The sequence below is a fragment of the Brassica napus genome, chromosome A5 (genome assembly GCF_020379485.1).
Source record: "Brassica napus cultivar Da-Ae chromosome A5, Da-Ae, whole genome shotgun sequence".
NCBI lineage: Eukaryota > Viridiplantae > Streptophyta > Magnoliopsida > Brassicales > Brassicaceae > Brassica > Brassica napus.
In genome coordinates this window covers 22,403,243-22,430,834 of record NC_063438.1, presented here as the reverse complement: position 1 = coordinate 22,430,834, position 27,592 = coordinate 22,403,243, and the positions used below count along the sequence as shown (strand labels likewise).

The 27,592-nt window shown below is 38.6% G+C and overlaps 7 protein-coding genes across 7 annotated transcripts; 3 read left to right on the top strand and 4 right to left on the bottom strand.

The window, feature by feature from the left end:
• Positions 1–650: 650 nt before the first annotated feature.
• Positions 651–2,019, bottom strand: LOC125608999 (F-box protein At3g17710-like). The gene has a single exon (XM_048779690.1). It carries the CDS (start codon positions 1,929–1,931, stop codon positions 813–815), a length of 1,119 nt encoding a protein of 372 aa, XP_048635647.1. The 5' UTR covers positions 1,932–2,019; the 3' UTR covers positions 651–812.
• A 640-nt stretch (positions 2,020–2,659) lies between these two features.
• LOC106452014 (nuclear exosome regulator NRDE2) lies at positions 2,660–7,464 on the bottom strand. The gene is made up of 9 exons (XM_013894021.3): positions 6,997–7,464; positions 6,135–6,906; positions 5,350–5,968; positions 4,721–5,250; positions 4,533–4,643; positions 3,794–4,151; positions 3,363–3,588; positions 3,018–3,239; positions 2,660–2,943 (listed from the first exon to the last, which is right to left on the bottom strand). The coding sequence occupies exons 1-9, from the start codon at positions 7,428–7,430 to the stop codon at positions 2,799–2,801; spliced, it is 3,417 nt and encodes a 1,138-aa protein (XP_013749475.2). The 5' UTR covers positions 7,431–7,464; the 3' UTR covers positions 2,660–2,798.
• A 107-nt stretch (positions 7,465–7,571) lies between these two features.
• On the top strand, positions 7,572–10,344 carry LOC106452015. The gene is made up of 6 exons (XM_013894022.3): positions 7,572–7,701; positions 7,804–8,016; positions 8,129–9,031; positions 9,101–9,289; positions 9,379–9,669; positions 9,759–10,344. The coding sequence occupies exons 1-6, from the start codon at positions 7,686–7,688 to the stop codon at positions 10,223–10,225; spliced, it is 2,079 nt and encodes a 692-aa protein (XP_013749476.2). The 5' UTR covers positions 7,572–7,685; the 3' UTR covers positions 10,226–10,344.
• A 1,671-nt stretch (positions 10,345–12,015) lies between these two features.
• LOC106452016 lies at positions 12,016–16,529 on the top strand. Its single transcript, XM_022687945.2, has 8 exons — positions 12,016–12,218; positions 12,392–13,387; positions 13,650–14,784; positions 14,877–15,156; positions 15,304–15,411; positions 15,504–15,782; positions 15,860–16,003; positions 16,121–16,529. Exons 2-8 carry the CDS (start codon positions 12,403–12,405, stop codon positions 16,307–16,309), a joined length of 3,120 nt encoding a protein of 1,039 aa, XP_022543666.2. The 5' UTR covers positions 12,016–12,218; positions 12,392–12,402; the 3' UTR covers positions 16,310–16,529.
• Positions 16,530–16,596: 67 nt separating this feature from the next.
• LOC125608998 (glutamate decarboxylase 5-like) lies at positions 16,597–18,748 on the bottom strand. Its single transcript, XM_048779689.1, has 6 exons — positions 18,551–18,748; positions 18,270–18,474; positions 17,971–18,171; positions 17,414–17,882; positions 17,285–17,337; positions 16,597–17,189 (listed from the first exon to the last, which is right to left on the bottom strand). Exons 1-6 carry the CDS (start codon positions 18,631–18,633, stop codon positions 16,728–16,730), a joined length of 1,473 nt encoding a protein of 490 aa, XP_048635646.1. The 5' UTR covers positions 18,634–18,748; the 3' UTR covers positions 16,597–16,727.
• A 528-nt stretch (positions 18,749–19,276) lies between these two features.
• On the bottom strand, positions 19,277–23,639 carry LOC106452017 (putative 3,4-dihydroxy-2-butanone kinase). Its single transcript, XM_013894024.3, has 19 exons — positions 23,457–23,639; positions 22,909–23,046; positions 22,706–22,818; positions 22,573–22,620; positions 22,385–22,456; positions 22,223–22,312; positions 21,843–22,016; positions 21,663–21,746; positions 21,472–21,527; positions 21,196–21,326; positions 21,029–21,121; positions 20,877–20,941; positions 20,628–20,771; positions 20,502–20,545; positions 20,316–20,399; positions 20,151–20,224; positions 19,957–20,069; positions 19,783–19,878; positions 19,277–19,694 (listed from the first exon to the last, which is right to left on the bottom strand). Exons 1-19 carry the CDS (start codon positions 23,494–23,496, stop codon positions 19,566–19,568), a joined length of 1,788 nt encoding a protein of 595 aa, XP_013749478.2. The 5' UTR covers positions 23,497–23,639; the 3' UTR covers positions 19,277–19,565.
• A 1,121-nt stretch (positions 23,640–24,760) lies between these two features.
• On the top strand, positions 24,761–26,247 carry LOC125608997. The gene is made up of 4 exons (XM_048779688.1): positions 24,761–25,034; positions 25,117–25,199; positions 25,854–25,909; positions 25,982–26,247. Exons 1-4 carry the CDS (start codon positions 24,863–24,865, stop codon positions 26,058–26,060), a joined length of 390 nt encoding a protein of 129 aa, XP_048635645.1. The 5' UTR covers positions 24,761–24,862; the 3' UTR covers positions 26,061–26,247.
• The last annotated feature ends 1,345 nt before the right edge of the window (positions 26,248–27,592 follow it).

Genomic DNA, 27,592 nt, shown 5'->3' with positions numbered 1-27,592 from the left:
CAAAAGAAAAGAAAAACGAGAAGTGATAAAGTGACTTGTTACTCTATGTAATATATATGTGAATAATGTGTTGTTATAGGTAGTCCCTGACTAGATCTTGAGTTTTTGTTCGTTTTTGTAGACCTCCTGAACAATAAGGAACCGCGTGTCTAAATTAGAAGCTCAAGAACATTTGTGTCACTAATCCTCATATGCACTAGTCTGTCTTTTGTTCTGTATATATCGTGTGTGTGTCTAAACCCAAGTCTCGTTTCGTTTTCTTTTTTTGAAACACAAACATTCATTACTACTTTAAAAGTTAGGTGACAATGTTTAAGGCTAAAGAAGCCTGTTTTCAAAAGATAAAATCTGCTTGGCCAAGAAATTAGCCTCTCTGTTTTTCTCACGGAAACCCCAATGAAAAGAAACAACATCGTAAGCCGTTGATAGGGTGAAAATATCGGCAACACCGCAACAACACTGTAGATCTCCATGTTCATGGAAGCAGTATTCAAAGCTTTGACCAGCTGAGTAGAGTCAGATTCACATCACATCTCAGATTCTTTAATTTCCATAGCTTTTTTATATTTTGTTGAAATTATTTGGATTGATAAAACATTCACACAGTTATACTATTAGTTCAACCTTAAAATCTTTTATGCATTCAAATATTGTTCATGTGTACTATCATATATTTCCAAATCAATCCACAAAGAGACAGCATACAAAAAAATTCAAACAGAAGTACCTTTCTACTCTCTGCTCCAACAACAATGAGCAGGCAGCTAAATATATTGAATTAATATTTGTAATAAAACAATCAAAGCTAAAATTTAAACAGGCAGCGATCTAAATTCTGAAGGAACCGATATAAAATTAGGAAGATAAACACAATGAGAAAACCGAACAATTTCATAACCTATTTGGATCTTCTTGCACATATCCTCCCTCACAATATAGATGCTAGCAGCTCCAGTCTCTTGGTCGCCACAACACATGATCAGAGTCTTCTCAAAGATGAAGTAACTAATCCCACAAAGCTTATTAATCAACTTCGGTAAGTTACTTGTTGGCAAAGTCATCAAGTTGATCCAGACCACTTCCGCTGCATCAATCTTCTCCTTAGTCACCCAAACACTAATCTCCCCTGTTACATAGCATTGCTTCAACAATGAAAACCCATCTCTTTTATAAACCGCAAGGACAAGTTGGTCGCGAGAATGGTTCTTCTCACACGGAAGGAGACAAAACGTTTTGAACGTCTCGCTCGAGAAGTCAAAGCTTCGGATGAAACACTCATGAGTCTCGGGGTTACTAGTAACCCAATAGAGATTCCCGTTCAAGGACAACGGATCCATGGTGGGCCAGTTCTTGAAAGGAGCATCAAGAAACTTCAACGCGCGAGATGAACACTCGTAGATCGCAACTCTTTTGTAACTCACTTGGTACGTGTCGCTTACGTCACGGAGACAGTTTAAATACCCTAAGATCTTGTAACGCTTTTCGGGTACGTTGCTATCGTAATCGTATCCCACACCGCAGAAGTGGAAGCTTTTGTCGACGTACTCGATCCATACTACTTGTCTTAACCACGGGTTCCAAAACGCAACACCTTGTTTCCAAAAGTGGCGGAACAAGAACCCGTCGCAAGAAGTGATGGTGGTATGCGTCAAGTCTATGGCCTGATAAGGAAAGTCAGAAGGTACCTCGTGCACTTCTACCGTTGGATCAGTTCCTCCTGTGTGGAGATCGATGTTGATAGAGTGAGCCTTGGATTCGGTGAGGAAAATGAACTGGGGACGGACACGAGCCACGTGTTTGTTGAGGAAACTCTTGTCGTGTAAAAGAGAGTTCCAGTGTTGACATACGGTTCTGGACCGTACAAGAGATAGAGGTGGAAGCCGAGAGAGTATCTCTTCCTCTAAATCACATGGGAGCTTCACCGGAGCCATTACACTTTTTACCTTTAGCTTTTGTGACTGTGGCACTAATAAATAAGAGATGAGAAACTTTATATTTGTATAAATAAAGATAAGGTATGGGTCTACTAACCAAATGGTGTGGGTGTGGGATAACTTGTATGATTTGAGTTTTTTTTAATTGGCACACCTTTTGATGTTGAGAAATTTCAGTTGGAAAGGATAACTACTTTTCCTTTTTTGACAACAATCCAATGTCCTTTTTTGACCACAGAAGAAAGGAAGTGACGTGTGGTTAGAATGATTAGTACTACAACAATTAGCATTAATAGTAAAATGCTAAATGAATCTCTCAGCAATTTCATATATATACATAATTGGTTTGAAAGGTAGTTGAATTTTTTAATTTATCTGCAACCAATTTTGGATTTAAAAGGTTTGGATTTGATAGGAAAACTAAACAAAAAATCTGACGGTGGCACATTAATTCATCAAAAAGTCAAAACGAAGCTAACTAACTTGTTAGTTAGTTTACCGAGTTGTCCGTGCTGTACATGTCTTTCCTTCCTCAGTTCCCACCCACAAGGATACGTGATTCTGTTAATTAAAAACATCTTGTCACTTTGTATTTATATGATCCAAGTTATTTTACTAGATTCATACAAACTTGATCAAAAGAGACACAAGCCCATAATACGCCTGTCAAAGAGTTTAAACTCGTTTGACAAAGGGATCGTAGCAGAATTAGGATCGGCAAGTTATGGCATGTAAGGAGAGTCAATACGATTAAAGGGGGATACAAATATTTCTTCTTGTATCTCGGTTTCATTAGATCCAAAGAGAGAATCCACATAGACACATCCCATGTAGAACTAGGAAAATGTACTATTATCTCAAGTCTCAACCCTGCAAAAGAAGAATCTCGTAAATATCTGTCCTAATGTTGAGTTCCTTGTCTCGCATCACTTCTTGTAAATCTGACATCTCTTTCGCCGTCAGTACTGTGCTCAGCTTCCCAAACCCATCCAGCCATAGTTTTTTCGACCTGCCACGCCCTTATGTTAGGAATGTGCTTTTTGATAATAATATGAAAAAAACTGGATTATGTGCAAGTGTTACCATGGGCAAGCATTTATAGCTCGGAAGTAAATCCTCCTAGCTGCTGATGGATTGTGTGCGATGTCGATTTCATATGCAATGTAGCAACGCCATAGAATCACCGAGCTGTTCAGTGTATCTTGTGCCAATGCCCTTTCAAACAATCCACGGATCCTGTGTAGGGAGCCTCCTCTACTCAACTCATAAGAAAGCGCAAATAGCCAAACAACTACGGATGGAGTTCTGCATGATTAACATATTAAACTAGTTTAGTATTGATATTAATACTTAACCTAAGCATTCATTTCTACATTAGGAAGTTACTGTGAGACGGAGAGTTCATAAGAAGTTTGTGAAGAAGCTTACTTGCGGGAGTAGTCATCAAACATCATTCTCAGTCTATGGGATGTCATACGATGATTACAGATGTCTATTAAAGCTTGATAAAGCTCGGGACTGAGAGGATACAGTTGCATTCCCTCTGATATGGGGTTCCACAGTTTTGACAAAGTTAGGTCGTCCTGATGCCTCTGAAGCATTCTCACGTAATAATTGAACAAGATTTCAAGTTGATGACTTTGACTTCTTCTTCCTAGAATATTCACAATAACCACAACAAAATTTTACGATGGGATATACAAATCCAGATAAACAGTGCATGCATGATCCTCGTCTATAAGCTGTACAATCTATAAGAGAAATTTATTTGTATAACGAAAACATTTCTGAATGCAGTCATGTATATACTAGCATGAGAATCAGTAAGAGAACCCAAGAATGGAGATCAGGGAAATAACCTGGAAGAACGGAACTGAACATGTGTTCCAGGATCTCAACAGCACCCGAAAGGTCATTCGTTAGCTCCTCAAATACAGCTGCCGAACAAACAAGCGCTGCTGATTGATCATCTGTGACACCATGAGACCATAATGACTGTATCTTCTTAAGCTTCTCTCTGAACCCCTGGCGTGCTCTAAGGATTTGCATGCTTGAAGGCTGGGAACTATAAGGAACATACGCTAGACCACTTCCCAGATAGCACAGAATGTGCATAGCACGAGATGATGATTCTGTTTCTAGACTGCTGCCACTACTATTGGCTACTTCTGATTCGGCATACCATAAATATAGCAATGGAGAGTTATCCTGTAGTTCCTGTAATAAAAGGGGGAACCAACTACTTAGCATGGGTACTATTAATGTAAAATAAAATTAAAACCAATTGCAAAAATAGGGCTCATCTATCTCCTTACAAGTGCACCAAAAATAAAGTAAAAAATAAGAAATCTAATCTGGCTCTATTCCATGTACATTACCTAGAACAAAATGCTCTTTAACATATATAGACTACTATGATCTGTCCTAGATAAATACATTGTGTGCAAGCTTAAGTGGAAGGCCACCAGTTTTTCAGACCGGCGCATAAATTTGAATCAGCAACAAATACACAGCTAAGGTCCCTTTGAGGTTTAAAACGTAGGTGGTAACATGTTAAGGTAGTGTTGTTATATGCTAACAATATAACGGAAATCTAACCTTAGGGAGGCCACAGATAGAAGTCAGAGCCATGTCAAAGATTCTTCTTGCATGTTTCATATTTCCAGAAGCAGCTTCTCGCTGAGCATAAACTCCACAAAGTAGTAGATCCTGTTAATGGAGAAGGAATCAATTAGGTAAACTGAGCAGAAGAGCAAACCACACCTACAAATTGGAAACGAGCTTACCTGCCGGTCACTTTTCAGGAGACGTTTGGCCAAAGCTTGGCATGGGGTTGTTGCGACTTCACATGTTTTCATGTTTGTTACAAATAGCTCTTCTGCAACAAGCACAGCTTCTTCCAAAATGTAGTTTCGCGGAAAAACATTCAAACAAAGCAAGATGGCATTGCGGAGAAACTTCATCATCTCGGTCCGCATAGATATGTCACTGTTGCTACCTAAAAGAGATCCCAAGCTGAAACCGTTGGCACTATCTGATTTCGACAAACACTCATGAACGTTTCTCAAATTTTCCAGCATAGAATCTGACAATGTTTCAAGACTATTTATTTTCTCAATCCACCACAAACTGTTGCTTGATGTCCATGGGGAGATATTCGCACCGAAGAAATCAACGAACTGGTATACCAGAGATAAGCGCGCCTCGTTTGAACGTAATGAAAATAGATATCCATTTATATCCTCATATAGTACAAGACTTGACAGTTGCTCTTCATCTTCTCTCTCGCCCATTTCATCAACACTTGAGAGTTCACCTATTAAAGAATGATGCATGATGGTTAATAACCACATACACGTTGAGAAAGTTTTATATAAGATTGAAAATTAATAATGGTAAAGGTAGAGATAGCTACCAGCTTTTCGAGTAGGCATCCATTGATTTTGATCTCGAGAAACCTCTTCTTCAAACCATTTGACCCATGTTGAAGTATCTTTAATCTCATCACTGGCCGCAGCATCGACATCAATGCCTAATAGCTTTAACATAGCTTCAGTGTCATCTTCAGGCATGCCATTCTCGTCTTCCATCTCTTCGTCCAGGCCCTCCCGATTAACATCACCTTCTCCAGTGTTAGCTGAAGCAATACTACTGTCTTCTTTCCTATCTGACAATTGCTCTGTCCAACCTGTCCAACCGCCTACGTCATTGTCATCAGAAGATTCCTCTTTCAACATTTTTTGCCTTTGTTCCTCCTCTTTCTCCAACCACAAAGACCATCCAAAAGCTCCTTCTTCTCCAACTCTAGCACCATTACTGCTCCAAAAGTGCTCAAACAGTCTTAATTTACTCTGTTCACTTAGCAACAAAGATGGAGAAAAGATGCTATATTCCATTTCAGCTTGAAATAACGCTGTGGCCAGCTCCCGGTAACCAGCCTGCCATTCAAACCTGCAGAGGCTAACTAGCATATCCACTAGAACAAGTTCCTGCTGGATGAGAGCAGAATCCACTGGTTCAGATGTTGCATCCATCTGCATAATCCAACCAAAAAAGTCAGACCTTATAATGTCGAACTGCTAAGAAGAAGATCATCAATAATGTCAGCGTGAAGCTAGCGGGAAACACTAGAAAAAAACTAAGTTCGAAGAAAGAACGGATAGACCCCACATAACTTGCAACAGTATACAAGATAAGAACCTGCCTATGTCGCTTGCTGCAAGCAGAAAAGAGTGCCTGGATTGCATAAGAATACATCTTCCTCACTTCTGATACTTTAAATCTGGAGAACTCCCCTTGAACAACACGTAGAAACTCCCTCCACAGCTTGTAGCTCGAGGAGTTCTGCATAAGTGCTTTTTCCCACCTACTGATCAGCACATCTGCGCTGTCTCTACTTCGGTACGCCTTGAGAAGCGCAAGCAACAGTTCTTCACTATCTGGGTTCAGTTCAAAAGCCTTCTCAAGTATACTAATCTTCTTCTCCAAAGTTTGCAAGCGAACACCTTTCTGAGACTGCATACTCGAAACCTTATCTTGAAAATCAGCAAATGCCAGCCACGCCTTCTCATCATGAGGACGTTCCCTCGTCTGCCTGTTGAACTCTCGGGTCTTATTCAACACCTCATCCTCCCACGACGTTCCCACCACTGACTCTTTAGACTCCACATCTTCCTCCTCGCTTTCTTGAACAGCTTCACCTTCCTCCAGAGGAATGAAATGATCAAAGCACGAATCAACAGCCTCTCTAGAAGAAGCAGATAAACGAATACGCCTGAAATTCTTGTTCCGTTCCATGGCTGCATTCTTTGCATACCAGTATCTGTTATCAGACTTTGCTTTCCCGTCCAATGAATTAACATCAATCTCTGCTTCAAGCATAGAACCACGCCTATTCCTTAGATAAAGCTTCGTAGAACCTGACTCAAAACCTCTCTGAGAATTATCAAGTTTATAACGAGGAACATTCATCCTACAATACAAACACACACACACACACACACTTAAAAAGCGCCTTACACATACTAGAGAATCACACTATACATGTGGAGATGTAAACTACCTGTAGATGGAGCCATAAGCAAGATTATCCGGATCAGGACGAGTATCCAAGTAATAATCCTTGGCAGGCTTCGTATAGTACTCATCAGAATCCCTCTTCCGCTTCTTCTTCTTCTTCTTCTTCGCCTTGTCGTCGTCATCAGACTCGGATCCTTCTTCTTCTTCAATCAAATCGTAAACCCTAGGCTGATTAGCTTCAGTATTGTTTCTATAAGCGTCTCCTTCTTCCTCTTCTTCGCTAGCCTCGACATCGGGTAGGGAAGGAGCCGTCGAAGGTGCGGCGTCGATGACGGAGAGATCCGTCGTGAAGCTGGCGTTGCGAAGCCATTGAGGAGCAGATGAAATAGCAGAGACGGAGTTCGCCTGAGTAGGGAAGAGCGGGAACAAGCCTGTGGTATTCTGTTCGCCGTCGCCCTTCTCTGGTGTCTTCCACATTTTCCACCGGAAAAAAATAAAACCGATGGCCTTGGTGACTTTTCTAGCCGATGTATAATTTCTCGTTAAACGGGCCTTTTTATTGGGCCTAATAAATAGCCGTCATGCATGGGTCTATTTATTCGGCCCATCATATGTTAATAGTTATACTAGAGATCAATATATATATATCCTTCACAGATTTTTGTCCTTGACCAATGGTGACTACTCTCCTCTGCCCTAATTGATCCTCCTTCTCGCTGCTAAAGTCCAGTTATGTCATCCGAACCAGGTAGAAGCTCTCTTATCTCTCTCTCTCTGGGAATATGTATGTATGTATTATAGATTGTTTTATGCGTTACGTAAAAAGTTAAAACCTTTTTTTTTGTCGCAGAGTACTGCACGCGTGTGTTCTGGGACGCGGTGGATTTCCCTTTTCCAAAGGGTCTTGCTCCTGAAACGATTTACCACAGAATGAAATTAATTCTCGAGAAGATGGGTTGTATTAACCATTATTTGTCAATCATGGCTTATGTCAGTAATTCGGAAACCTTCCCGGATAAATCAGCCTATGAGAAAGCCGGGATTAACATCGTTACTCAACCAGGTTAGTTTTATTGATCTCCTCCTGATATAATAATAATAATAATAATAATAATGGTTTTTTGTTATAATAATAATAATAATAATAATTCTGTATGGACGTTCGTTCGTTTCAGAGAGGCATCGTTTTATGTTACGTGACATGGCATGGTGGGATGCGGATTCGGGTTTCCTCCCAAATTTTGGCAAGATTACTTTTATGGTAATCATAAGTCAGATTGAACCGAGTTTACTCGTTTTTCTCGAAGGCCTGAGAAATGCCTACAAGGTTCGCTTAGCAGTCCCTGATGAAGATACCTCCCTATCATCATCACCCAACCTGCTAGATAATACTGTTAGGTTCGAATCTCTTTACAAAAGCCTATTATTACAAGAAGACTTGATGACACCAATGGCAAGAGAGGTCGTCGTCCCTCCTCTGTTTTATCCTCCCATCCAAACCAAACCCCCGCCTCTATACTATCCTCCCATCCAAACCAGCCCCCTGCCCTCTCCTCCCATCCAGATATACAACAGCCCAGGTGTCTTCTTGGACCTGCCGGAATCCCTCCTGTTGGCTTGTGATCCTTATCGTTTAAATTCCTACATTAGAACGTCCTTGTGTTTCGATGATGAGTTCTCAATCATGGCTTATGTTGTTGATACCGAAACCTCCTCCTTCCCGGAAGGATGGGTTGATGCTTTTACAAGTCTCGGAATCACCATCATTCCCCAACAAGCGGAACTAGGTGCTCCTCGAGCTCATAAAATGTCACTGGACATTGTTTTGTGGGCGTTGGATAATACTGCCACCTATTTCCAACCAAGGGATTTGTTTGTTTTCTCTGGAAATGTCAAACAAGGAACAGATTTTTACAATGCTCTTGAAGCTTTGCGTGATAGATATTACAATGTTCGTGTATTACCTCTTCTCGAAACGTCTTGGCCTCATCCCCATCACCAAATGTCTTTACGCCCGAAAGAGGAGGTTGTTGGTTTTTCCCATGGACTAGCTTCTTTGTATAAGCAAAATTTAAAAGGTAAGCTCTCTCTCTCTCTCTCTCTCTCTCTCTCAAGTTTGATCTAATTGTTGCCCTTTTCTCTGTCAGTGTGCGGGGTATCCGTCTTCTGGGATGTCCAGGGTTGCCCAACTGATTTATCGGTTATCCTCAAAGCTCTTCGCAATAAAGGTTATCGTGGCATGGTGGTTTTAATTCCTTACCTTGACATGGATTATCAAGGAGATGAGCTCTTTACGTATGATGGCTATGCCTGTGTTCCCAGTATCAAAGTCCAAGGTGAGTGATGAGTGAGTTCAGTTCCTTGCAGTCCTGAGATCTGCTTTGATATATTTATAATTTATATTTTTTTTTATTTTTTTTTCCAGGGGATAAATACACAAAAGTTGCTAGGATGTTGTTGGATATACTTTTCTGGGCAATGAACCATGATGATTATGCACGAAATTTGATGCTTATCTCACAACCTTCAAAAGACATCGACATTTTTGTTCAAGCCTTGGAACACAGATTTTTCAATGTTATCTTTAAACCCTCCCATGAGGTCGCCATTGACCACCGCTTCGAGTCGCTTTGTAAAAGCCCACCACACCCTAACTCCCAGACCCGCCTAAAGTCACCATCTCGGACGCTCACCGACTTGACCCGAGAGCGCAATTGTAAGTTAAATTTCTTTTGACTTAGTATATTTTTCTGGCTGGCTGGCTGATTCATCTTTAATCAAATTGCATTAACTGTGTTTTGTCAGCGTGTCCGGTCCGCATCTCCTGGTTGGTAGACACTTGCCCATCTAAGCCATCTGATTTTTGGAACTTATTCAGTTCAACTCTTGAGCTTAAAGGTTATGGTGGTTTTGAGTCAGTGATAGCCTATGTTGAAAAGGGAAAGATTGATGATGAAGTGATCAAGGTCTGCACGAAGTCAGGACTTCACGTGAGACTCACACCTGATGGTGACGAATTCGGGAAATTCAATTTGATGGTAACGGACATGATTAACTTGACATATTCTTGTGGGCCCTATAACTTTTTGGTTATCTCCTCCAAACCCTTTAGAGATGTCTTGTGCGACACTGTCTTTGAAGATCTTAAAAGCAGAGGATGCAATGTTCTCTTTGAGACGGTTGATTACATGGTCACGTTTGGAAGCACTCTATGGTCTGCAAAAAGCTTTTTAGATACAAGTTTCACCGACAGCTCACAAGCGCTTGCTTAAGTAGCATTGACACTTTCATTTTCCTTTTGGTTTGGTGAACTCTTGTTAATGTAATCAAATGATTCCGTGTCTTTCATCAGATTTTAACAGCTCGTAACTCCAATTCCAATTTTTAGCTAATGGTTTTATGCCAAACTTAAAAAGCTAAGAAGTTTTACACCATCAAGTATGAACGATGAGAGAAGAATTCTGAACTTGATCGATGCTTTAGTAAGAATCAGTGAAAAGTTATTTGAATGACTAGAATCATATTTCTTAAGTTTAAAACTAATTTATTTATTTTTTCAGAATTATTTTCATTTAAAAAATTATCCAAAAAATTATTTATTATTATTCTTAAATTTGAAATAAAAGTTGATTTTTTTTTAGATTCTTTGTTTTAAATTTAGAGATATATTAAGTGTCTTTGAAACTTATTAATATTTTCATTATAATGAACATTTGTGGGTATTAAAATGAACACAATTTTAAAAATAAATGTATTAAAAAGTTAAATAATTAGTTTAGATATTAAACCAGGTAAGAAAAAGAATTTGGGTATTAAAAAATTAACAAAATTTAGTTAGGATATTTTTATGAAATTTTCTCTTCCAGATATAGATATTAAATTGTATATTTACTAAACTATATATATATAGATATATATATATATATAAGGCTAGATTTTAGCATTAAATTCTTTAACTGATTTAGTTTCATATATTGCAGTATATTCCAGATAAACTTAATTTACATATTTATATCAAATTCAAGAAAAATTCTTAAACTACTAAATTCCTAATATCACTTTTCATGTTTATCTTATCACATTTATCATAAAGAGATAAATATACATTTATAATCTTAGAGTTAACCGTTAACTTCTAGACTTAGAATTTATAGTTTATGAATGAGGTTTTGTAAAATGGGATTTAAGATTTTAATAAATATAAGAATAAATACTTAAATCCTTTTAAAAATTTAAAAATAGTTTTAAAAAGAATTTCGAAAAGAAAACTTGAGAAAAAAAAATTGAAAGCTAAACAAAAGTATGATTTTTTAAAATAATTATTTATATTTATATATCTATAAAGCAAGAGTATAAAAGTATTTTGCTTCATTAGTTGGGCCATATGTTAATACTTTATTAGGGCTGAATTAGTGGTTTAATATTACTCCTAAGTATTTGTTATTTCGCCTCATATTTGTTTTTTTGTTTAGAGAAATTCTCTTAGATAATCCTTTTTAGTTTATTTTCACAAAAATGAACTTAAAGGAAGAAAATAACCAAAATAAATTTTATTAAAGAATAAATATGCATTTATACTCAATGGGATGAGATTTAAGGGATAGGATTTCTAATTTTAAAAAATTAAAAATAAATATTAAAATTTTTAAAATAAAAAGAGCTATTTTGGTTATTTTATTTTTGAGTGCCATTTTTGTGAAATTTTTTTTTAAAAAAATCTATTTGAAATAATTGTCTTTTTGTTTATTTCGTTACTATTTTACTCTATCATCATGAGGGGAACGGCAAAAAATATCTGAGAAAAAATGAAATGCACGTGGAGCGGGGCACTGATTTTTTTTTCTCTTCACTAATTAATCATTTCAGTTTACGTATACGTATGTGAAATTTCTTATGTAAAATACAATGTTTTTCCCGAGTTAAATACTTATAATTAAAAATAAAATTAATGCTGTAATAAAAGTTATAGGACAGTAATAGGTAAATGTGTCATTTCGTGCTTTTCTCTTCCCACCAAAACTAATGATTTTCATTTAATGGATCCAAAGCAAATATATATACAGTAAATAAAAATTTAATTAAAAAACAAAAAGAAAAAATGGCTGGCGTTGATAATGGGATGTCCAAGGAGGAGGGAGGAGGGAAGCGCCGTGATTGAAGAATAAGGAAACGAACTAAAAACGCAGACGAAGAAGAAGCTGTAGTATTAGAGATTTGCAGACAAAGCAAAAGACTTTGAAGTCTGCTCTGCTTTTCATTGGATCTGTAAGTGAATGTTTGTTCGAATTCGAATCCTTTTCGCTTGGTTCTGGGATTGAGATTATCTTTTCTCGTAAAAATGCTTCCTTTTTTTGGTTATTGCTTCAAGTTTTCTCCTTTCGATGATTTTTAAACCTCTCTCAACTATTTGGACTGATTAGATTAAACGTTGTTTCAAGATTTGTGAAAAATGGAGGAAGCTAGCTCCTCCTCTATAGACTCCATTTTGGAGTTTCTCCGGAAGAACCGTTTCATGAGAGCTGAAGCTGCGTTGATTAGTGAGCTTTCCAACAGCAACTCAAGCTCAAATGGTGTGAAAAGCAAGGTCTTTGAAGGCCGAGACAAGAACCAAGTTTCTGATGAATTAGTTGTCAAAGAGATACAATGCGGATCCGCCACTGAGACTCATCATCATCAGCAAATGAATGATGTTTCTGTTCAGACACAAAGTCCCTCATCATTATGGGAGGACAGGTTCACTTTTTCCGAAAGTTTAGTAGATACCGAGCTTGATTTACCTCCATGGAACCATGCTGACTCTGAGGTGTACAGTATCGATCCAAGTATAACAAGCTTTGTGAATCCAAGAAGCTCAAAACCATCTAGTCATGACAAGGTTCCTAGCCAGGTATGTCAGTATGACCATGGCAAAGCATCTCAATCCTTGGAAGATGATAGTATGGCTGCGATACAAGAAGGATTTATCACCACCTCATGGCCAAGAAGCGAAGAGCGCACAGACCATTGGAAGGATTGTTCTGTTACAACTGTTTATCCATTGTCCAAAGGGAGCACGTCAACAAAGGATATAGGTGTGTCCGTTTTAGACAAAAGGCAAGGGAAGAAAAAGGTTGGCGCGAGTGATTCAAAGGCTGTTATTAAGGAGCAGGATGATGATGATGTGGAGACAGATCTATACCTTGGAAAGTCACTTTCTGGCTATGAAGTTAAGAATCTTAGCGGCTTTGCATTTTCTCTGGCTCATGATGGTACGAGGGAAGACTTACCAAGGCTGCCGCATGTGAGAATCAAGTCAGAGGATAAATCAATGAACTATACTTCAGAAGAGAAACATGAGCGAGACGTTTTGGACGAGAAGCTAATCAATGCTGAGAATGGTTTCCTTATAGGTTCTTATCTAGATGTTCCTATTGGACAAGAGATCCATTCATCAGGTTAGTTGACATTGTGATGATTACTATACCAAAAACTTTAAATGTTCTGCATGAGTAAGTTAAATTACTGTTGGCTAGCCCCTTCATAGGGCATTATTGTTTAGATGGACACCTAGACCGATTTTTGAAAATTGTTGTATAAAAATTGTTTTGTTTAGGATCGATTTGCCTCCTATACCGATTTTTAGAAGACTGCCCATTTTTTATTCATATCTTTAGAAGATGGAGTCAAAGTTTAATTCTCATTCTGATGGTGACATAGGTGGCAGAATAGCTGGGGGAGGAAACTGGTTGTCTGTAAGTCAGGGACTAGCAGAAGATGCATCTGACTTGATTTTTGGCTTTGGCAATGGACTAGGTGATCTCGCTGAGCATTCAAATGAGTATTGGGACTCTGATGAATACGATGACGATGATGATGTTGGTTACATTAGGCAACCAATTGAGGATGAGGCCTGGTTTTTGGGTCACGAAGTTGACTATCCTAGCGAACATGAGCCTGGAAGTGTTCCTGATACTCAGGATAAAAGTCAGACCAAGAATGATGATGAGCATTCATTTGCTGAGGAGGATTCTTATTTCTCTGGTGAACAATATGTGCTAGCCAAAGGGGTTGAGCCAGTTACAACTAAGGAACCTGATTTAGCTGCTAGATATGACGGGGAACTGATGGATGCAACGGAGCTGAGTTTGATGCGAGCTGAGCCTGTGTGGCAGGGACTTGTCACACATGAAAACGATCTAGTTTTGTTGAACAAAGGGGATAACGGTGGTAGGTTCTGTTCAAAGGATATCCGCGCAGAAGATGATCGAAATGCTGCAGTTAGGTCAATTGGTGTAGGAATCAGTGATGATGTTGATGACAATGGGAGTGTAGTACCTGATTACTTTCCTGGAGAAGGTAGTGAATGGGACCTGGAGCTTCTTCCTCATCGCCAAGTTGGAGCTACTAGTACTAGTGTTAAGCCTCCACCTGGTAAAGGTGCAAGTATAAAAAGTTTTACAAGCGGTGGGTTCTCCTTTCCTTCTCCAGTACCTGATGGACAAACCTCTCATGAAGATTCCACGAACCCTGTATGGTCAAACCCTGCTATGAGAAATGAAAGTTATGGACCAAAGGGGCTGACTGAGTCCAATAGTATGGTTGATAGGAATGGCGAGAAGGTTGAAAGTTCAAGAAGTTCTTCTCCATCTGCAGTCTCCCACAGTTCTTATACAGGGAGAGAGAACTGCAAGGAAGAAGATGAGGAAGAAACTAGTCCTGCGCCGGAAGAAGATCCTGGGACCTCGTTTGAGGATGAAGATGCTATCGTGGTCCAAGAGCAAGTAAGACAGATTAAAGCCCAAGAGCAGGAGTTTGAGACTTTCAATCTGAAGATTGTTCACAGGAAAAACAGGTCTTTTCTCTTAATTCATCTTGGGTTATCCCAGTTCTTATGAACATTCAGGATATTTATTTGTTTCTTCTGTTTTTCTTTTGTTGTCTCAGGACTGGTTTTGAGGAGGATAAGAACTTCCATGTGGTTTTGAACTCTGTCATAGCTGGTCGTTATCATGTCACTGAGCATCTTGGATCAGCAGCTTTTAGCAAAGCGATTCAAGCACATGACCTCCACACAGGCATTGATGTATGTGTAAAGATCATAAAGAACAACAAAGACTTCTTTGACCAGAGCCTTGATGAGATCAAACTTCTCAAGTATGTCAATCAGCATGATCCTGCTGACAAGTACCATCTCCTTAGATTGTATGACTATTTCTACTTTCGGGTAAGTGGAGGATTATGTCTTTAGTACTTTCAATCATCTTCCTTATGATGTTTCTAGAAGCGGTTGCTGATTTGTTGCTATTTTCAAATTTTTTTGTTGATGATCTGATGCCTCTGATGCAATTAATTTAAAATTTCTGTTTTGCAGGAGCACTTGTTAATAGTATGTGAACTTCTCAAGGCAAACTTGTATGAGTTCCAAAAGTTTAATAGAGAATCAGGTGGAGAAGTTTATTTCACAATGCCAAGATTGCAGGTTAGCCAAAAGCCCTTACCACTCTCAAGGTTTATGTGTGTGTTTTTTTTTTGCTGCTCTCTCATGTTCTTCTGTATCAAAATCTTGTGCAGTCAATTACCATCCAGTGCTTGGAAGCATTGAACTTTCTGCACGGTCTCGGCCTTATACATTGCGACTTAAAACCTGAAAACATACTTATCAAAAGCTACAGCAGATGCGAAATCAAAGTTATTGATCTAGGAAGTAGCTGTTTTGAGACGGATCATCTTTGCTCTTATGTCCAGTCTAGATCTTACCGTGCTCCAGAAGTCATCCTCGGGCTTCCGTATGATAAAAAGATCGATATCTGGTCACTTGGCTGCATTTTGGCAGAACTGTGTTCCGGAAACGTAAGTTCTAGCATTGATGAAACCTGTCAAAACCTTTTGCAGTAATACTGAGCTAGCTAGAACCACTTGTTATGCAGGTTCTGTTTCAAAATGATTCTCCAGCTACTTTGCTTGCAAGGGTCATTGGTATAATCGGATCCATTGATCAACAAATGCTTGCAAAAGGACCTGATACATGCAAATACTTCACCAAAAATCATTTGTTATACGAGAGGAACCAGGTGCGTATTAAACTTTACTATAGTGCACCTCCCTGGTATTTGCTGAACCATTGTTTTTATATAGCTGTATTGGATTTAGAAACAGTGTAATGAGTTTGTGTTGCAAATATATTTCAGGAGAGTAACAATTTGGAATACCTGATACCTAAAAAGTCATCGCTAAGGCGTAGACTGCCAATGGGTGACCAAGGGTTTATAGACTTTGTGGCACACTTGCTCCAAGTTGATCCAAAGAAACGCCCTTCTGCGTCAGAAGCTCTTAAGCATCCATGGTTGACTCATCCCTACGAACCCATATCTCCATGATTGTCTGGTTATTAAACATCTTCTTGACCAAAAGTCCAGAATGGATGAGAGCTAGTCAAGAAGAAGATGAATGGTTTGTTTTTTTTCCACTTTGTTTTTGTTGAAACTCTTCTGAGAGGGTAAATCTTTCAGACCTTGTTGTATATTAAGTTGATGTATGACTATTTACTCATTTTGTTGTACTGGTAGTTTGTGAAATATAGTCTCTTTGAATTTGATTCTTTACCAGAGTGAACAAATCTACAACTACTAATTAAGTACTGTTGATCAAGACTCAAACAGACTAATGAAAATCAAGCTTTTGGTTTATATTACCATCAATATAAAAAATAATGCCAAGAAAGGAAAACAAAAAGTTCAGCAGAATTGTCTAAAACAAAAACCTTATTACCAAGAACAAGCGTGAAGACTTACCCACCTAACAGACAATATTTCTCTTGTGTTCCACAAGACGTTTCCAATACTTAGTGATATCCTCCAACGACATCTTAGCAGTCTTCACCTCACCACCACTAACCGCAGCAGCCGCAGCTAGATGAGCAACCCGGCTAGGAAGGCCATCGATCTCTTTCAGTACCTGAATGATATGTGTGATGAGTCTGTCCGCAAGTCCTCGGCTAAAATCTTCCCTGATCACAACTCTGAGCACAGCAATGTGCTGTGCATCTGCAGGCATAGTGTACGCCGGGATGATCCACCCAAATTTCCTAAGAGACTCTGCGATCTCAAACACGGTGTGTTTGCTGCTGTCTTTGAGAGAGAATGCCACTAGAGGCACGCCTATGTCTTTAGAGACAATGTCGAACTTCCCTGTCATCTCTATTCCTTCTCTTAGCCTCCTCGCGTTGTCCATGCAGTTTTCCATAATGTTCTTGTATCCCTTTTTCAATTTCCAAAAAAAAAAAAGATCATCAGACAGTTTCTTAGATGTTACCAAGATGAAACAGTAGGCTAGATATACAAAGGAACAAGTACCTCAAAGCCTAGTCGGATAAACTGATAGTACTGAGCAATGATTTGGCTCGACCCTGCAAAAACAAAACAAATAAAGAGTCTCATAAATATTGAATAGATTGGATAAGCTAGTTGTTAATACAAACAAACCTTTAGAGAAGTTAAGGGTGAAAGTGGGTTGATCAGCTCCCAAGTAGTTGATGTGAAAGACAAGCTCCTCTGGCAAATCATCTTTGGTTCTCCAGACAATCCAACCAACTCCTGCATAGACAAGTCCATACTTATGACCACTGACATTAATGCTCTTAACCCATGGAAGCCTAAAGTCCCATTCAAGATCAGGGTAGAGGAAAGGAGCAATGAATCCTCCACTGGCTGCATCAACGTGAATAGCAACATCCCAACCAGTCTCTGTGTTTTTCTCAGCCAAGAGATCGTTCAGTAGCTTCACATCCTCGAACTCTCCGGTAAGTGTGGATCCAAGAATAGCTGCAACACAGATTGTGTTCTCATCCACCATATCTACAGCTTTAGCTGGGTCCATCACGTAATAGCCTTCACTTAGTTTCACCTCTTTAAGCTCTACCTCAAAGTACCTTGCAAATTTCTCCCAGCACACCTATACACAAGTTACAAAGAATCAAATCAATATAATGTGATGTGATGGTTGGAGGATGAGAAGTAAGTGTATATATATATATAGAGACCTGAACGTTGGCACCAGTAACAATGTTGGGATTATCAGTAGGAAGACCTTGAGCTCTTCTCCTCTGTTGCCATTTCCTTTTAAAAGCTAAACCAGCAAGCATTATAGCCTCTGATGAACCAACAGTTCCACATCCAATAGCAGCTTCCTCTTCTCCCATGGGAGCATGGAACAAATTGGCTATCATGTTTACACACCGGTTCTGAATAGGACAGAAACAAAAGATGTGTTTATAATTTTGAAAACAATGTTGAATAGATATTTAGCAGATGGGGGGAGAGAGAGAGAGAGAAGAGGAACCTGGAGCTCGGTAGTGACAGGATATTCATCCATGTCAACATAGTTCTTGTTGACAGACTCCTGGATGAGTTTGTCACATTCAGGTTCCATCCAAGTGGTGACAAAGGAAGCTAGATTAAGCCTGGGGTTGCCATCAAGCATCAACTCATCACTGATCACTTGATAAGCAGCGTCTTTGGGCATGGAATTGTTAGGCATAGTGAACCTGTTTCAAGATATGTAATACATAACTATATGCAATCATATAGACCAGAAAAAGGACAAGGAGAGAGACAAGAGACCTGGGAACAACAGCACGGACATATCTGGAAGCGAAAGTGGAGTGCAAATGCTCTTCTGAGTCGGAGTTTGTGGCGAGTACCATTATATTTTTAACTTGTGCTGAAATATTTGTAAATGAGAGGAAGATAGATGTCACAAGTTTTATTTGACAGATATAAAAGAAAGCAAAACTCTCTTTCACTAATTTAAGACGTTCATGTAACTAACTCCTCTCTTTTTTTATTCCCCTTGACTCTCTTTTCCCTTTGAATTAGGTTTTGTACACCACTTATAATTCATTCACCACAATTATTTCGTCAAGGAGAGAACAACAACATCACAATAATAGACAAGAACTGGGGGTAATACGATTGATCTTGTGAATAACCTACAGAGCTAGTGAGCCGGATCAGGAACTTACTAGTTGCTGCTGCTTCCTTTAAAAGCTTAAAATTTTGTAGAAGTCCAACTCAAACGTAGGAAATTAAAAATCAAAGTGTATATTTATACATCAAATATGTTTGCCCAAAGATAAACATGAGCCTAGGAAGATATACACAAACAATTCGCAACAACTATTTATTTACGGGATATATGCTGATATCCTAATAAAGATCCTCCGCAGGATTCTTCATGGGATAGAAACTAACCTTAAAAGGTGAATAATTAATTTACTAAGAATTCTGCGTCTAATAATATATTAGAACGCACCAAAAGTCAATTATAAACCATAAATTTCGAAAGTATAAGTACGATGCTTAATATATATATAAGATAAAAGAAGCATTTTTTCAGAGTCGTTCAAGAATCCAAAGTACCAATATAGTCTCGTCTCTCTCCGGAAGCTTATATTAAACTCTCTCAGTATTACGCACCACCCAAAAAAAAATGGCATAAACGGAGAGCCCTCACAGAGTCAGGTAAAAATCTTAAACATACACATACACCGAAAGCCAATAGTTTGCGATAAAGAGCCTCTCTCTCATTTCATATATATCCCCGAGAAACAAAAGAAGAAACCACTCCAAGGGGGAATCATGATGACCCCTGATACTGCTCCTTCACGGCTCTTGCTGCCGCACTGTACCATCCTGCTGCAGCCATTGCACCTGGATCTGGAACTGTTGCAAGCATCTCTGCTGACACATAGCTCGATCTCCCAGCCTGAGTTTCACAGTCTCATCCAGTCAGATCAAAATGAAAAAGAAAAAAGCACAGAGTATAAACAAAAGCAGAGACCGAAATGGCTCACCTGTGCTTGCATCTGTATGGTTGATTCCGCTCCTTTAGTTGCTGCTTCAGCTGACAGAATAAAAGCACATATTGGGTCCTCTCCAGCGCTTAGCTTCTGTTCTTATCAAAAGCAAAAACACATTAGTACTCGCAATATCTCAAAGTGTGCAAAAAGTAAGCCGCTTATTGTCACCTCTTCAAGAACTTGTGAAGCTGGGATGAGCGCATCTAGCATCGTCCTGTATCCCGCAGTTGCTCCACCATATTTGCTGACAGAAGCTATTGATGACTTGAGTGCTTTGGACCCTGATGATTCAAGAGAAGCCTGAGTTATAACAAGTATGTGACCATTGCAATACCAACCACATTCAAGAAGCATTATCTCACAGTATTTGGGAGTGACTTCTGACTCAGTGTTAGCTTTTAGCTCCGCGTACGCTGCCTTGCAGAGGAGATTGTATCTATTTTCATAAGAGAAAGCGTAGTAGCCTAAGCCAAAAGCATGAACCAGACTATATATGGAAGAATGTTCAAATAATTTCATGAGTTTACATAATTCCACTTGTGCCCCCCATGGCCCTGCTGATTGATGCACCAATCTCATTCACTGTTTCCGCAGCATCATTGAGCGGATAACTAGAAACAAAAGGAGAGACGAAGTGTTCAGATTTTTTTCAGGAATCTGAACCCAACATAAAGAGCTGTACATGAGGAATTAAGATTAACAAATAGACTCACTAGTGTTTCATGTCTTCCAAAATAGCTGTTGCACCTCTGTGCATCTACAAAATTAATGCAAGCCCATGTAAGATATAATGTTAGAAATGCGCAACATAAATGAAATGTTCCAAAAATAAGACTTACTGTTGACCCACAATCACCATCGCCTACTTTTCCATCCCATTCGTTCAAACTATCCTTTAGACTGATGATCACAGTAGCTGCTGCTTGAATAGCTGCCTCAAAAACTCGACCTTGTTGACTCAGCTCTTTAGGTCGAGCCTGAGACTGGTATTGCCAATATGTCATGAAATTTTGCAAAAAAAAAACTTATCACCAAACCTTGGGACCATTCTAAAACAACCCAAATGTATCAAATTTTGCAATGCATACCTCAGCGCTTTTTGCTGATCGAGAAGGGGGTATAGGAACAGGGATCTTTGCAGGTGGCCGGTTGCCTGCAACACAACAATGATTTTGTATCAAAGACTAGGTACTGAAGAAAATTCAGGGAAATATAGAACATGAAACAACATTTCACGGACCATCAGTGCCAACAGGCCAATTTGGAGCCTTAGTTGGAGCATCTAATCGGTCTAAGATTGACTGGTCAGCCTTCATGATTGAAATCGAGAATCCTAAAAAACAAAGAAACACCGTCAGCATGACAACAGGAGTATGTAACTAAACCAAGGAGACCGCTGAAACTCACCTGCCATATCGAGCGAAGTCATAAAAAGCCCTGTGTACACCCTATCAACAGCAAGTCCAAATTCCAGTTGCAGTTTAGGGACAGCTTTTCCAGCAGCAATCATAAGTTCCATCAAAGGGGTGCCTCCTAAGCTGCAAAGAATGAAAAGGACAACATAAGCTCTCACCTTAAAACCAAATATGCAAACTCTGAGACCATAAGTTAACATCATAAAAGTAACATTTTGCTGTAGTTGAAATAATGGGCGTAAAACACCGATATTACGAATGGGCTTACCCATTAACCATGAGAACCACTCTGTTACCGCGTGTAATGGGAACATAATTGGTCTCCTGCAGAAATGGAAAAATAGTTAAACATAATGAATAAGTTGATAAACGATATGTCTAGAAAACTTCTAATCCACGACAGTTATATTTGACTATGGCGACAAAAGCACGATAGAGAAAACAAAAATTAGCACATACAGGACTCAGTATCTGCTGAAGAACATGTGAAACCACCACATCCACAGGTTGAACGTCAACCACAGCAGCACCAGGTTCTCCATGCTGAGAGAAAAGAATCAAGTCAAGGTACGAACCACAGCAGTGAAACAAAATGGATTTCATGCAAACTTGGGAGGAAATGAAGAGAAAATAACGTACAATTCCAAGCCCGAGTTCCATCTTCTCTTGGCCCAGACGATCAGATGTAACCTGCCCAGGAAGCGTACAAACAGATAATGCAACACCCATGGTACCAACCATCTCCGACGCACACTTTGCCTCGGCCGCAACTTTTTCTAGAGAAAGACCAGCCGCTGCTGCTGCGCCAGCCACCTGTAACCAAGCAGAAACGAATTAAGAAACAGATGCTAAGCTTGTTAAACTAAACTAGGCTAAACTAAACAAAACACAGTACTCATAGCAGACCAAGGTTTCAAAATCACAATTTAAGAAGATATAGTACCATAAATGAGATCAACCGAAAGGGGAGACATTAATTTAAATCGCAATTAGAGAAAGAAAGGAAAGGGAGAGAGAACCTTATGTACAAGAACGGTTCCTGCTAACCCTCTGCGTCCAGCAATACCACGAGGTGGGGGTAAAGCGCAATCCTCTCCAACAATTACAGTCTACAAAGAATATTCTGTCATTCTGTCCTTTGACGCTCTTAATTTAGAAAAAAAAGCAAGAACGAGCAGTACCTCTACTTTGTAACCTTCAGATTTCGCTTGCTCAGCAGCCAAACCAAAGTTCAAACGGTCACCAGTATAGTTCTGTATGGAGAATTGATACAGAAACTACATTAATCTAAAACATAAAGAAAAGAGTCCATAGTTTCTCGCATATATTGACACAGCACGTATAGACCTCTCTCTCCCACTCTAATTACCTTGACGATCAAAAGACATCCCTGAGGACCAGTGACAGCCCGAATCCCCTGAAATTAGGAAAAGTAAATTATCATTCCCTCTAAAGACGCAGAAGAAAAAAAGGAAAAAAAAAAGCACATTTGGAAGACTTACAGCCAAGATGGAATCAACAGGTGGAGAAGCAAAGACATCTCCGCAGATAGCAGCTGTAAGCATTCCTTCTCCAACGTAACCAGCATGTGCTGGCTCATGCCCACTGCCTCCACCTGCATAAACCAAAAAGGCATAACTTCATAAAGGTTCAAGAACACCAAATCAACCATAAAACAATTGTCTTAAGCCACAAAATCTCCCACCTGATATAACGGCAACCTTATCATACTTCTCAGCAGAGACATCAGCTCGTAGCACCACCTTAACCTCAGGAAAGCCATCCAAATACTGCAGTCCAGGGAAAGTTTCCACAAGTCCCTCGATGAACTCAGTCACAACATCTGCAAAACCAAAACCAGTACTGTGAACCGCCACTTCAATTTCAAGAAAATGCAACTTGCGATTCCGATTATATGGAAAACTATAACCTAAGCCATGGAAAATCAAGATCGATTGACCATGCAAGGAAACAACACAGTGACGATTGACGATTAACGAAGCAGCATTGCGACGATCGCGAACAAAATTGGGACACAGAGACGGATTCCATGAGCAATAAACAAGCAATGCAAAGAATATATCGCAAACAGTAACACAATCGGGGATAATTACATAGGTCAACAGTTCGCAAGAGCATTCACAATCATCATCAACCTAATCTACGTCGGAAAAGATGAACAACTCCACCGAACAGAAGAACGCGAGAACAATCGAACAAAAGAGAGAGAGAACGGAGACGAAGAGGACGAACCGTTGGGGTTGTTGATGAATTTCTTCGCCGCGTAAACCATTTTCGTGAGTATTGAGGCAATCGGAGAAGCTCACACGGAAGGGGGGAGAGGATTGCAGGAGAAGGTTTAATGAGAGTCAACAACAGCAACGAGAGAGAGAGAGAGAAGAAGCAACAAGAAAGAAGAAGAGCCAGAGAGAGAGAGAGAGATTGTTCCGTACGAGAAACCCCAATGTTGAAATAAATGGCAGTTGCAGACGTGTAATGGGCCAGGCCCAATCCTCATCTGGATAAGATATTCTATGACGAATCTGTAAATTACTTTATCCGCATAGATTATAGTTACCTAATAGATTGTTAATGGTGCTGTGTGATTAACACGTGATTCTTAACGTTTTCGTGTGCCGCGCGGGCGCCTGTGCCGTATCGCCGCGTGTTTGTATTTTTTATATTTCTTATGTATGTATAATGTTACATTTTTTGCATTTTAATTGAGTTGTATTTAGATATAATCCAGTTTATGTTATTTTCTAAAATAGTCTTTCTGTTCAAATCCTGAAGTCAACATTTATGATTCGCTGATATTCTTAAATTGCTTTTAGTTTTTCGATACTCTTATATTGCTGCTTTTAGTTTCCTATATTTCAATGGATTCGTCTCTCTATATTTGTATAACACTCTTCTTTACTTTATACAGATCAAAGCTTATCCAAAACTAACTTTCCATGTCAGCTCATTCTTTATGAAGTCCACATAAAGTACCAATTTCAGGTATTTTGAGCTTATCTATATTTTTCAGTGGATTAGTCTTATGATCTTATCTATATTTTTTTCCCTATATTCTTCGTTTTTAGTAGAAGTAATCACACATGCTGGTGTTATGACAATTATGTCATACAATTTGAGAATAGATAAAGACTTAAGACTGAACTTAAACTAGTCTTTTTAGGATCCAACAAACATAGTAATTAAGAAATTAGGAAGATTATGTGAATAGATCCAAGAAAAAAAACTGAAACTTTAACAATAAGTGTAAGTTACAAAACAGAAAAAAAAATTCAAATATGTGGCTACGGCAGAGTTTGCTATCGTCACCTGATTTTGCCTTACCTCCCACTTTGGTAAACCGGAAAATAGCCAAAGTCAAACCGTTCAAAATTAAGGACCTCCAAAATCGAACAGACCTGTATAACCACCAAACCGGGTAGTTAATACCAATGATTTACATAAATGCTAGCCTATTGGGCCTAAAGGCCCATTGAGTAAAAACCATTAAAGATAAAAAAAAAAGTCAAAAACCGCCCGGCACTCGCACACGGCGTAGATAACGTGTCCGTCGCGCGGAGAATCCAGATCATTAAAAAGGAAGCCCGAGAGAGAGAGAGAGAGAGAGAGAGAGATCTAGAGGAGGAAGAAGAAGAACAAAAATGGCATTGCAATGGCTGATTCTGTCGTATGTGGTTGCTGCCGAGGTCGCGATCGCAGTCATTTTGACTCTACCTTACCCTATGCTCGTGAAGAAACGCGTCGTGTCACTTGTCTCGCTCATACTCCAGCCTGCCGCCTCCATCGTCGCCTTCGCTGGATTTCAACTCCTCGGTGATCTCTCCCTCTCTGTCAATTCATTTATAGTTAGGTTGAGTGATTTTTGGTAATATGAAATTTGGTTACTTTGTTTCAGATCTTTACTGGAAGAATGAGCATAGACTAATGTGCTCATCTGAGGTTTGCACTGCCACCGAGCGTGATCGCTACGAGAAATCAGTAAGTATATCATCTTTAATACTTTCTGTTTTAAGATTGTTTCCTCATGTGAGTCAAAGCGTGTTTGTGGTGGTCATGTCTATCTTGTTTAGTTGAAGCTTAAAACATCCGGAGTTATTTGCTATAAGTTAGTTCAGTACATATAGAGATGTCTGAGTATTGAAACAGCACCAAATGAGTTCACAGTAGTTCAACCAATTCCATATTTTGTCACAGATCTTGTGGTTAGTGTAACAATGTTGCAAGGAATTAACCTTCTGCTTACAAATTACAATGTTGCAAGGAATCTTATGTTAGTGTAACCGTCTGGATCTATAGGTTTATTGGAATGAAACTGGTTTCATTTTCTATTTTTGCTCTCTTCTTGTGAGAATATGTTGGTTTGATTGTTAATGGAATTTAACTAACTAACTAACTAACCCACTTCTGATTGCCTATGTTTCCGAAACTCTTTTTTTTTTAGTTCTGCGTTTATGATCGGTTGAATCTGTTGCTACACATTATTTGTGGCTTCTGTTCTACTTCCCTTCCTTTAGTGGGGAAGTTGTGAACACATAAGCCCACATTTGTGAGCTGACAAGAAAAAAAAAAAGCAGTTCTACTTCCCTAAAATGTTTTAGCTCAGCAAACTTACAAGTTTACTTGTGTGTTCAGATCTACAAGGCTCAGCGGAATGTGGTTCTGTGTGCGGCTGGGATCCTTCTCTACTGGTAACATCATCACTATGACACAACTTCACACTTGTGTAATTTGACTAATGTTCTCTCATATTCATTGGGCAGGTGCATTTTCCGCATCTGCAAGTACAACAAAGACCTTGAGCATTTGGAGGAGCTAGAGAAGAGATGCAAGACAGAGTAGTAGTAGTAGTTTCCCCAAATCTGCTTCTTCCTGTTATTAATATAACCTCGTCTTGTGACTAGTTCAAAATTTTAAACAAGATAATGATTTAGCTCGAGAACGTCATTGCACAAGACCTTATTTGTATTTATTCCTCTTGCAACTTTGTTTTACCTTTTTGAGAAATAGAAGGCTCTATTTTATTTCATGTCCGGAAACTTGACATTTACACAAGAAACCTATATCACTTCTTACCATAAACGCCCGAGACAAGCAGGTAAAAACGAAACAAACTCGAAAGGATTTGATGTCTAGGACCAACAGAGAAGCGGCCAGTTACGTATTGGACTAGACCAAAACAACCGTCACCGATCACTAGGCCGATCGAATAAACAATAGATTTAAACACTAGCCTTAACCCTTAACGAAAGAACAAGTAGTGGGAGTGGATATTCTACGGTGAGAATAACCTATTACACTACGTGTTAACATACAATAGGTAAAAAGCGGCTTTGTCCGCTGTTAGAACTTGTCTGAAAGTAAAGTATGTGGTCCAATAGCAATACCATCTCGTGACACAATCTTATTTCTGCGACAATTAAAAACTCAATCCCAACCCAATCATATGATTGAACACATAATGTTGCCCCTAATGTCCTCTAAATACATAATAACTGAACTGATCATCTATAATAATCAAAACTAGATTTTGACCCGTACGCTCGTGCGGTGTACTTTTTTAGAAAAATATGATGCTATTTGATTTTTATGTCACTATTTAGGATTGGGCAAAAAACTCGAATTAGAAGAATTGAACCGATCCTAATCCGAATAAGTAGTACTAAATCCGAACCTGAATTGATTAAACATCCGAATTATTCAAAATTTTGGTATTTGAAGAACTGAAATCTAATCCGATCCGAACCGAAGTATTTTGGGTATCCAAAATAGATTTATATACTTATATATTAATTATTTTTAGGTTTTATATATATAAAAACATCCAGAATATATATGATACTTTTAAGTTTGCTTAAATGCTTGAAAATATATACAAATAATCAAACGTAAATATCTTAAATAGTTAAAATATACTCAAAACTCCAAAAATACTTAAATAATTATTAATTCTCTATCCAAATATTTAAACCAAACCTATTTAAATTGATTATCCAAATCCGAACCAAATCCTCAAAGATCTGAAATGAAGACGAAATCCCAAAAAGATCCGAAAACGAACCCGAACGCCCACCCCTAATCACTATCTATACTATTATTTGCAAAGTAAGTTTTTGGAATCGAGCTCTCACGTTAAAAGTTAGAGCGGTTAATGTCGTTGTTACCCTTAATGAATTTTTATATATAATAATTTAATTAAAAACGAATTTTATATTAATATTATTAAATTTCTAAAAAGATAATTCTCATATATTTTGTTGTTATCTTGAAATAATATTTTATATTTCTAAAAAATAAGATAATACTTATATATTGTGTTGTTATCTTTAAATAATATTTTTATTATAAAAATTAAGATATAAAACAATATATAA